The sequence below is a fragment of the Triticum dicoccoides genome, chromosome 3A, assembly GCF_002162155.2.
Source record: "Triticum dicoccoides isolate Atlit2015 ecotype Zavitan chromosome 3A, WEW_v2.0, whole genome shotgun sequence".
Lineage (NCBI taxonomy): Eukaryota > Viridiplantae > Streptophyta > Magnoliopsida > Poales > Poaceae > Triticum > Triticum dicoccoides.
The window spans coordinates 81247096-81257983 of record NC_041384.1 but is presented as its reverse complement, the minus strand read 5'-3'; the positions used below and the strand labels follow the sequence as shown (position 1 = coordinate 81257983).

The 10888-nt window shown below is 45.1% G+C and overlaps 1 protein-coding gene across 1 annotated transcript; it reads right to left on the bottom strand.

Annotated features, from left to right (window-relative positions):
• Positions 1 to 6771: 6771 nt before the first annotated feature.
• On the bottom strand, positions 6772 to 9319 carry LOC119267281. Its single transcript, XM_037548648.1, has 2 exons — positions 7547 to 9319; positions 6772 to 7193 (listed from the first exon to the last, which is right to left on the bottom strand). Exons 1-2 carry the CDS (start codon positions 8562 to 8564, stop codon positions 7150 to 7152), a joined length of 1062 nt encoding a protein of 353 aa, XP_037404545.1. The 5' UTR covers positions 8565 to 9319; the 3' UTR covers positions 6772 to 7149.
• Between the last annotated feature and the right edge of the window lie 1569 nt (positions 9320 to 10888).

Genomic DNA, 10888 nt, shown 5'->3' with positions numbered 1-10888 from the left:
GACGCACCACCGCCTCCCAGCCAAGCGGCCGGCGAATCCAGCCGCCGCCGAGAGCCCTGTTGGACGTTGCGCCCCTCGCCGCCGCGCAGCTAACCCGCGCCACCGCCACCACGAACAGGGAAAGGAGGGAGAGACCCCGCCGCTGCACGGGCTTCGCCCAGCGGACTCCCTCTGGTGACGGCGAGGAGGAGGAAGCGCCGGGGGAAGAGAGAGACGTCGGCGGCCGATCTAGGGCTCCTAAGACGCGCGCGGGGGCATCGCGGGAGGGGGGGCGAAACAGGGCGTCGAGGACAGCGATATCCCTTTGGTGACTTCGTTAATCTCAAGATGATATGTCGGCTCAGTCTCTCGGAGGTGCTCATAGGGATAGGGTTCGCGTGTGTGTTCATGGGGAGTGTATGCGCGTCTGCTTCTGCAAAGCCTGAAAAGGAGGGACCTCGCGAGGATCTGAACTTGCCACCACACACTATTGAGGTGAGCTGCTTGGCACCGAAGCCGACGGCTGCTACTAACTGCAGAAAGTGGAAAATATACAAATATCCATAGCAGTGTTCATTTTTTAGTGCATTTTTTAAATAATATTTGAACCATTTCTTGAAAAAATGTTAACAAATTGAAATGCCGAATATTTTTGAATAACTCAAATATTATTAAATTAAAATACTTTTTAGAAACGTGAACAACTTTTGGTCATCCAAACATTTTATGACAAAACATGAACAATTTTGAAATCTCAAACAGTGCAAAATATGCGGACAATTTTTGACAATCCAAAACAGTTTTTCAAAAACATGAAACGTTTATCAAAAACACAAACAAATTTTCAAAACTATGAACAACTTCTAAAATTCTGCCCATTTTTTGACAAAACACAACCAATTTTGATATATCAAACAGTTTAAAAAATATGAGCCATTTTTTTAAGTTCTGAACATATTTTGTAAAGAAATAATAACATTCTTTGAAAAACATGAACATTTTTTATAAAATGCGGACATTTTGAATCTCTGAATAAATTTTGGAAAAGGTGAACATTTAGTTTATCTGAATTTATTTTGAAAGATGGAACGATTTTTGAAATCCCAAATGTCTTTTGAATTTTTGAAAATATTAAAATAAGCAACAAATTTTGAACTTCTGAACAATTTTAGAAAAGCATAATTTTTCAAAATTCATGAACAAACAAGCAATTTTTTTTGAATTTGTGTTTTTTTAATGGGAACATTTTTCAAAGTCTGAACAATTTATTAAAATAAATAGACATTTCTTGAATTTTTTAAAAGTCACTAACAAATTCTGGAAAACATGAAAACAAAAGGGAAATAGAAAATGCCAAAGTAAAAAAAGAAACAAAAGGAGAAAAAGAGGGAAAAGAAAAAATAAAAAGGAAAAAAAGAAAAAGAAAAAAGAAACATGAATAAGGAAAAAAGAGAAAAAGAAACAACCTGAAAAAGCAGTAATTATCGCTTCAGGAACCTTCTGGAATCTTCCATGAGGTTGCCAAAACCGGATTTTGTCGATCGCTCACTCGCGGCTAAAGTGGGTTGGCCCAGTTACTCGTCCGTTCCTTCTCTCATGTCCGTTTCCATGACAACTTGAAGCAAAATGCATCATATAGGAAAACACGTACGTTCACCTATATTATATTTTTTTAAGAATTTTTTCTATTAGTGGTGGTACTAATTTTTTAAGAGAAAGGCTCCAAGCTTGGCCCAAAAATGTGTGGTTGCCAAGTCATAAGAACAGGCATTCTGGGCCAAAAAAATGTAGTTGTGTAGGGACTCAATCTTGAGATTAGCCATGTAGAGTACAAAGGACATGGCTAATTAGATAATCCCACCTAGCCTCTCCATACAAATTATCGCCAATTTAAATGCGTCTGTGAGTTGCCTGCAAAAACAAGGAGCCTGCTTGAGAATCAATAAACAAAGATGCCGATAATTAAATTGGATGAAGAAAAGTTCCTATTAATCAAATGAGATTGCTCGCTAGGAATTCTATGATTAGATGGGCAGATGGGAGAGAGAGAGAACCTTGATTAAATAAATAGGCTTGGAAAGGAGTTGAAATTAAAAGAAGGAATAAATAGGCGTGGTAATTAACCTACATGTGTGGGTGTTTGAAGAGTGATTTGAGGGCGCGACGTGTGACGTGCATGGACATATTGGCGCTGAATTGTTGGCAACATAACATGCATGGTGGAGGAGCTTGGCAACTGGCCAAACTCACCGCCTTGAGACTGATCTTCGTTTCTTTTAAACCTCATGTTATAAATTTGGCTTGGCCATGTTTATATTGTACAATTTGTCCATGCTAAAATGTGATGACCAAACTCACCGTCTTGAGACTTATCATGTTTGTCGTAAATAGATGGACAAGTGACCACCATCTACGATAGAGGAAAAGTAGCAACTCATTGGGGGTGCATGAGAGTTTATTTCTCCCATTGCAACGCATATACATGTTTGCTAGTCTATGATAAAAGATGCTCAACGGGTAAAATCTTGTAATCTTTCGCTCTTTTGGTTTCTTTGTTATTCATCTAACACATGTCTTCTAACTATAGGCTCTATGAAAATGCAACTGACCCCAATTGATAAAAAAAATGCAACTGACCCCAATTGATAAAAAAAATGCAACTGACCCCACTACCCGGGACTGATTTCTCGGATGCTTCACAAATTCAAATGCTAGGACATTCTAAAGGACATTTTAAAGCGTCAACAGATTCTTGGTCATCTTCATTGGATTATTGTAAAAGTAACAATGCTTAATTTTGTTTAATCAATTTAAATTAAAATAGGGACACATGGCAGCTCCAAATAGGCCGGTACTGATTCAGGGTTGAATTAAGTCGTGGTCGTTGGATTTTAAGATCAATGGACGTCAAAGATCTACATATTTTGTTTCACTTAAGTGAATGCCCGTGCGTCGTCAGATCTAAGATGGACGAGTGAGATTACATCTGGAGCTCACCAGCAGCGCTAGGTCGTCGGAACACAGGCACAACGGCGACGTTCTCGGGGTTGACAGATCGGGCGCCATGGTCAGCAGAGTCGATGTACTATACGGTTTGGTTTGTCTTGATGTTGTAAAGCTCCTGGTGCTCTAGTCGGTCGTCGGGGACAACGGACGCAACTTCTGGAGTTCGCTGGAGTTGGCACTGGTGGCGGTTCTCCTCGGGTGAAGACATGGGCATCGATTTGGTGCGTCTATGGGCAGGCAATGCAACGAGGTCAGGGGGGCGTGTGTGGTCACCGCAAAGATGATGAAAAAGGTGTGCGGCTCGGGCATGAGCTTACCTGGCCGAAGTTGACGAAGTCACAGCGGCAAGGCCCGGGTGTGGACGAAGTCAGGCTTCCAGGGGTTCCGGTGGTGCAGGGGATGTCTAGGAGCAGCGCACGACGATGTTGAGGCTACTGGTGGTATATGTTGGTCCAGAGGGGTTCAAGTTTGGCCGGAATTGAGCCGCGGTGGTCGGAACAGAGGCGGGTGATGGGGGTTCATGGTGGAGCATCCCGGCAGCAATGTCCGACGGGTTTTGGCGCAAAAGAGAGAGGGGTTTGAGGTGGATTTATAGGACAAGCTCGCAGGGGCTGGTGTGCATGGGAGTGTGGAGACATGGAGATCGTGGGCACGCGGCGTGCTCGGATCATGGGCGCGTTGTGCGGGATGGAGGTTGAAAAAGACGCAACTAACAGGTGGGTCCCGCATGGAAGCAACAGAGAGAGAGAGAGAGGGACGAGAGAGAGTGGTGTGATGTCAGTCGTCGGATCTGGAGTGTGCGGCTCAGATTTGAAAGACGCATACCCCTTCGACCCTTAAGTTTGTTTCTTAGACAACCTTCGGCCCTTAAGTGACTTATTAGGCAGGTTGAGCTGGCTGCTGCTGCTGGCCCAGTTGGGCTGGCTGGCTCGCCTAGCTCTTTTCTTTATGTTTATTTTCCCTTTTGTCTTCTATTTCTTTCTAAAATCATTTCTGATTTGAATTTGAATTTTATTCAAAAGGAAAACTTATTCTAAATTCAATCTGAAATATTTATAAATTGTTAGACATTTATTTAGGGCCTATTGATCATTAATTCTGCCATTTATTTTCAAAGCCTTGTTTAAAATGTTTCTTTTGAATTATTTTTGTTTCCAATTAAGTTCTTTTTCTATTAGTCAAATTTGACTTTCTGTCAATTTCTTTATTATTTGTATTGTCAACTTGTTTTGAGAATTTTATTTTATTTCCAACGGTTGCCCCATTAGGGTTCCATTTTGGATTTGAGATGGCTTTAGGGTTTCTTTCGGAAAGCTAGGATTTTACTATTTAGTGTTTTATTGAATTTCTTCCAACTCTAAATAACACATACAAGGTCCTACTTTCAAACAAGTCAAGAATTCCTAGACAATTTCTAGATAAATAGCAAGCAATCCCAAGTATTTATAGAAAAGTTTTACTTCCTTGTGGATTTTTAAACATTCCATATTTGGGAAAAATCTGGGATGTGACAGGCAGTCAAGTGTGCGAAAGCCGCCGAGGCACAGGAATGGCCTCGGCGTTCGAAGGGCATCGACGGTGTGGATCTTCTCGTCCCGCTGAAAAGGGTAAAAGGCAAAAGGTTGAAGTTGTCTTGGTTGCACAGCCTAAGGCTCACAAGTTGCCTTGACTGCCGCCCAAAAGCACCAAAGGGATTTGGTAGCGCCCCTGAATAGTCCTGGCCATGGGCCGCTCGGCCCGAAAAAGCCCGGCCCGACCCGGTCTGACGCTGCTCCCGTGCCAGGCCCGGGCCTAGGTTTTGAGCCTGAAGACTAGGTTGGGCCGGGCCTGGGCCCGCTGTTTCTGCCATTTACTAAAGATGCCCGAAGCCCGATGTGTTTTTTACTGTGACGGGCCAGGCTTGAGCATGAAAAGTAGGCCCGACAGCCGGGCCAGGCTTGGGCCTAAGTTTTCTACCTCGGGCTTGGTCAGGCCCGGCCCGGAGGATGGCCAGGTCTACCCCTGAGTAATCTCATTACTACACTCTATGGGGTCATTACACTCTATGGGGTCATCAGTTAGGCACCAGTGGGGAGCAGGGCCGGCCCTGGAGTATGGCCGCTGGGGCGACGGCCCAGGGCCCAAGCGGGAGGGGGGCCCATGATGTAGTATATATACATACTATTACCCAGCAAAAACTAGGTAAAAAAACGAGATGGGCTAGGGCGCGAGGCCCATGCGATCGATTACGAAGCGTTACTCGGCACCTCTTTTTTCCTTCGTCTGGATTCTGGACAGTTCGTCTCTAATCTCTTCGTCCTGCCTGCCGCCCGTTGCTCGGCGCCTCCCCGTCTCGTCCGTCGCCGGCTCGCCGCTGCGCGCGCCGCACAGCAGTCCGGTAGCCCAAAGTCTGCAACGAGTCAACAAAGTAATCCATGATCCATTCCATCCGCCAGTTTCTTCAGCCCGTGAGCACACCACAATCCACAGAGTTAGTAATGGTACATATACGTATCCATGATCCATCCATGTTCCTGATGACCTGATCCATCCCCCCAAATCCCAATTTGACAATTTCAGCAGTATATTTTATTTTTTATTTAGTATGTACGTATTCAACTATCCATCCATGTATGTCTAGGGTTCCAATCATCCGATGTATAAATTCTTAATTCTTTTTACCCTCTTTTCTTCATGATTTTAGGACATTATCCTGCCATGTTGCTTAAGAAGAAGCAATTGTTGGGTGCTGAAAAAAGGAGAAAAAGGAAAGAAAGTGATTTGAAACTTCAACCACGGATTGGTTCTTTGAATAAGTACTTTACATCGTTGACAATGCAATTCTTAATTCTTTCATTGACCAGTCGCTTTGATCTGTTAGTTTCATTTTGCTATCCTTTTAATATTATTGTTGTCTATGGAGTCAGTTTGAATTTAGTTATTATTGTTATCGATGGAGTCAGTTGAATTATTATAGTCAAATTTTAAAGGTTGAAAGTTACATAGGGGCCCATGTCGCCAAGTTCGCCTTGGGCCTCCCAAAACACAGGGCCGGCCCTGGTGGAGAGTGGATGTTCACATACTTATATTATTACGATTTTGTCAACATACTTCTATTATTATGATTTTGTCCTTTTCGTTGCTGATAACAACGACAGGGTCATAGATCCGAAAGTCCTGGGTTGGCCATCATAGTTGCGATTTTTCTTACAATATAATACTCCCTTCGTCTGAAAATAAGTGTCGGGATTTTCGTTCAAATTTGGTTTAGGACGAGGGAATAAGAAATATATTTTTTAACTTTTTATTACAAAGAAGACCCTTGATAAAACTACGAGATACATAGGCTCTATTTCCCAACCACCAATTAACCAAACAAGGAGATATGAATTTGCCAATCCAAAACTTGATCCACAGTTCAATACATGGAACGGAAGAAGGTAAGACTCTTGCTGTGTCAGTGTCAGTGTCAGTGTCACTGTACCAAGTGACCTGTATGATACATTCTACTACACAGGATAAATTCCCAGCAGCACAGGATACGTGAATAACAGGATAAATTCCCAGCAAGCCATCTTTGTGTTGACAAAAAGCATCTCACATAACACCGTGGACAGAGTACCTCATCACGGTGTTGTATCGAGAACACACACACCGTGGACTTAATAAGGTCAAAACGCACCTAACATTGTCCCATTCATAACCTTATACTCCCTCCGTCCGAAAATACTTGTCATCAAAATGGATAAAATGGGATGTATCTCTCTGATACATCCCATTTTATCCATTTTGATGACAAGTATATAATACTAATACCAAGTCAACAACAGAAGTAGGGGATTACAAACCATGGACATCAGGTTGCACCAGAACATGATACTAGCAAAATAGAGGAAGCTCTAAATATTAATAATCGTCTCCTAGCCTCAACCTCCCATCATACAGGCTTACCAAGTCTTATATAACCTAAATAATAAATAAAATTCTGATCCTGACTAGTTAACCAAGCAAGAAAACAGGCGCGCATATACATGTTGACAGCCAAGAAACCATAACGCTGGTGGGCACACTCATACCTCAACAAACCACCTACTGTGTGTCCATCGCATTCCCCTCATCATCCTCTCCTTCTTCCGCTGGGTTAGTAGTGATGGCAAGCTGATGCTGTGGCTTCTTGCGAGAGGATCACTGAGGCACTGTCGCTCGTCGTTTCAAATTCTCCTTTGAAACTGCACAAAAAAGAACAGATTTTTGGTGTGAAAAAGAAACCCTTGTCCTTCTCCTTTAAAACCACAACTAACAAAGCCTGGCAACACAATAAGACTATACGACAACAAATCCTAGTTCTAGAATGTACTAGGAACATCCATGTTAAGAAAAGGAACTTTGTTAATAGGAAATCTTGTAGTCACCAAGTTAAAGCGTCGGTTTTGAAGTCATATATGAACCTGTATTTAATTAACCACCAGATGGAACTGAGATGATACAACTACAATTCATGTCATGGTCTACATCTTGAATGAATTTGAGCAAGGCATATTGACGCATATTTATCATTAACAGGGAGGCGATGGTAAGGTACCTGGGGGCATGAGATGGCTGGAGATGGCGGTGCGCATGTAGGTGTTGGGTCTCTGCATATCGAAGTCCTGCACATCCAGCAGCTTCCCATGCTTGATGTCAACAGTGATCACTCTCGAGTTGCTGCTGGTTCTGCTACTGACATTGGTCCTGAGGTACAAGAAGCCATCTTCATGGGCGCTGAGAATGGGGTTGGTAACAAATAGAGACTGGGGCAAGTTGTAGTTGGAGATATCACTAGAACGGAGTTCGTGCTCCTGCCGGAAGCTCAAACCACCCCGGGTTTCCAAACCCTCATTGAGCCCCTCCAGGATCCATGTGACCACCGTCCAGCCACTAGGGGTTTCTGAGTAAGGGATGTTGGGGTCGGTGTGGATCTGCAGGTCAACGAACCTGATGATGCCAGAGTCTTTGACAAAGACAATGTCCCGAAAGCGGCATCCAATGTCCAGGGGAATAGGGAGGCAATTTTGCGGCTGCCTTGGCTTCGGAAGGGAGACATAGCGAAGCGGGCTGTAGGGTGTGTGGTCTGCAAGCACGTCAGAGAATAGTATGCCATTCCAGAGGTCGACCCAGCCCATGATGCCACGGCTGGAGCCACCGATGGTGATGACCATGTCGATGTCGCAGATATAGTCGAATGGCAGCAGCGGCTGTGGAATAGCAGCTGGCTTGCGGGTCCAAACCTGGGTTTTGGAGTCGTAGATGCACAGGTAGTATGGGCCATGTGGGCTATTGCCAGAGTCGTGGAAATAGTCGTAGGCAAGCGCTACGATTCTGTGGGCATCGAAGTCCTCATCCTCCTTGGGGAGGGCGGCGACGGAGGGGCTGAGGACGGAGGTTGGGGGCGTGGAAGGGAAACTTTTGGGGCGGGCAAGTGCAACGGCAGGGCTGAGGATGGGGGCAGGGGGCGCGAGGGGGATTTTGTGGGGGTGAGCATGGGTGAAAATGTTGCTGTTGTAACGCACGACACCAATCGAGCTGGAAGGGATGCAGTCGACTCCCGTGCTTGGCAACATGCTGGCGGGGATGTGCGGGACCCAGATGAGCTCCGGCTTCCCCGCCGGTGAGGATGGTGCCTGGTACACCAAGTATTCGTAGTTGTTCTTCTTGGACCCGAAGGCGGAGGGGCGGCTGCGCCCGTGGCAGAGGGTGATGACGGCGAGGTTACCTCTCCGTGGCGAACACCGAAAGGCTCGCGGAAGAACAAGCGGGTGTCTTCTTCTTTGTCGTTGGGGCAGGAGGCGTGGCAGCAGAAATAGGAGAGACGAGGCGGCCGGGCGAAGCACAGAGTGACCCACAGATCCACCTCCTTGCCGTCCAGATCCCTCTTGAATTGAAGGTTGACGGAAGTATGGTTTTTCTTGTCGACCATGTAAGCGACGCGGTCGAGGAGGACTTCCCCCCAGTCCTTCGCCGCCGGCGCATCATCCAAGGCCGGCGGACGCAAAGAGGCTTCGTAATAGCCTTCGTGCGGCATGGTGGGTCTTGTGCGATCTCACACAGGCGTACTCCTATCTAGGACTGGTGGTGGTACTTATTGAGAGGAGGGGTGAGGTCTAAGAATCACAATCAGATTGTAGTCGGAACCGGATTCATGGACAAACACGAGAGGGAGACGGAGTGCCCTCCGGCAAGAAGATGGCGGAAGAAGATGGAGTGGGAGTGGGGAGTGGGGAGAAGGAAGAAGGGGAATGGACTGGCTCGGCGGCGGCGGAGGGAACATCTACTGATGCCTCTCCAACAAACAACACACGGTGGCCGCCCGTCCGCTGCAAACCCTAGCGCCCAAACCTGGCCACATATGGGCCGGCCCTTTTATAAAAGGTTTGCTAGCGCTCCACTGCTCCTTCCCTCTTTATTATGTTTTTTTTTTGGAAACTCGTTATTTTTCCTTATCTTTGCATACCCATGTGTATTCATATTTATATAATATACTCCTTCAATACCAATTTTTTTTAAAATTTATTTAGATACTGATGTTTTAGTGTTAGTGTTAGATACATTTATATCTAGATAAATCTGCGATGAGTGTTTTTGGGACGGAGGTAATACTATAACTAACTAATTGCTCGTGTGTCGCAACCAGGGCATACATATTCTACTGATTAAACAATAATCGTGTTCAACATATAAGGCATCCTTAGACATTCATCGTCACACATGATTGCAGTTCTTGATTTCTGACTAATACAAGATTATTCTTTCACAAAGAAAGTAAAAACAAAGCTACCAACATTGGCAAAAAAAAAGCAGAATCGAGTGGTTCCGGTTCAAAAGAAAACATCCATGGCAAGAGCAACTAATCAGGAGTGCTCTTTCGGGAGCCACGCAAGGGTCACTTTTGATGGCTGGGAGCGTGTCACTTGGCGGCTCTCAGTCGCCGTCACGTGTCGCGCTCCGTGCTCCCTTCTTTTTTTTACATGCTTACGGCTTTTACATGACTTTTTTTCGGATTTTTGGTTTTCCTCAGTTTTTCTTAGGTTTTGGACAAAAAATCTAAAAAAGATTGCATCAAAAAACACAATTTTTTTTCAGGTTTGCTTTTTCATGTCTAGATGTGAAATAGTTATCTACATCTAACTCTTAAACCGTTTGATAAAAAAGAACATCAAGATTTGTGTTCCCGGCTGTCCTGCTTACGGCTGTTCCCGGCTCGTAACGAGCGGTTCCGGAGCACTCCGCGCGTGACAAGTCTCGCGCGCGGAGCGCTCCCACAAGGGAAAACCACCTGACGTGGTTGGTTCCCGATTTTCCCTTTCTGGTTTGTGGTTTCATGCGTTTTGCAGTTTGACTCTCGAACTACTAGAATTTTCTGTTTTCCCTTTCCGCGCGATCACACAAAGAAAATACCAGTTCGCGCGCTTGGTTCCATGTTTCCCTTTGTCGTTTCCCTTTTTGTTCCCATTATATTTCCGGGGAATGGAGATTTATGGGGTAGTTACAGGCGGGGACTACCAACACTATCAAATGTGAAATTTCAAGTAAGGAAAAAACAACAACTTTTTAATGTAAAACGGCAGTCTTCAGAATCGTTCAATCGTGTGAATTCTGTATAGGCACAGGTGTACACTAGTAGAGGCACGGGTGTATAACTTTACTAAATTGAAGAACAGCGCCTCCGGCGCGAGGGAACTTCCTGCTTGCCTTTAGCTCGTTTAATTTTCATAAACATCTTGAAGGGGGGCATAGGTCGAAGTGTGTGTTGGTCGTGCAGCGTGCTGATTCGTGCGGCGCATTGTCCGTCGTGGTGTGACACGGCGCCTCTGGCACGAGGGAACCTCCTGCTCGCCTTCATCTCGTTTAATTTTCATAAACATCTTGAAGAGGGGCATATGTCGAA

Coding starts and splice junctions, on each gene's coding strand:
- LOC119267281 (XM_037548648.1), bottom strand. CDS start 8,564: ATGTTGCCAAGCACGGGAGTCGACTGCATCCCTTCCAGCTCGATTGGT. Junction 7,194..7,546: donor CAGCCATCTCATGCCCCCAG/GTACCTTACCAT, acceptor TTTTTTGTGCAG/TTTCAAAGGAGAATTTGAAA.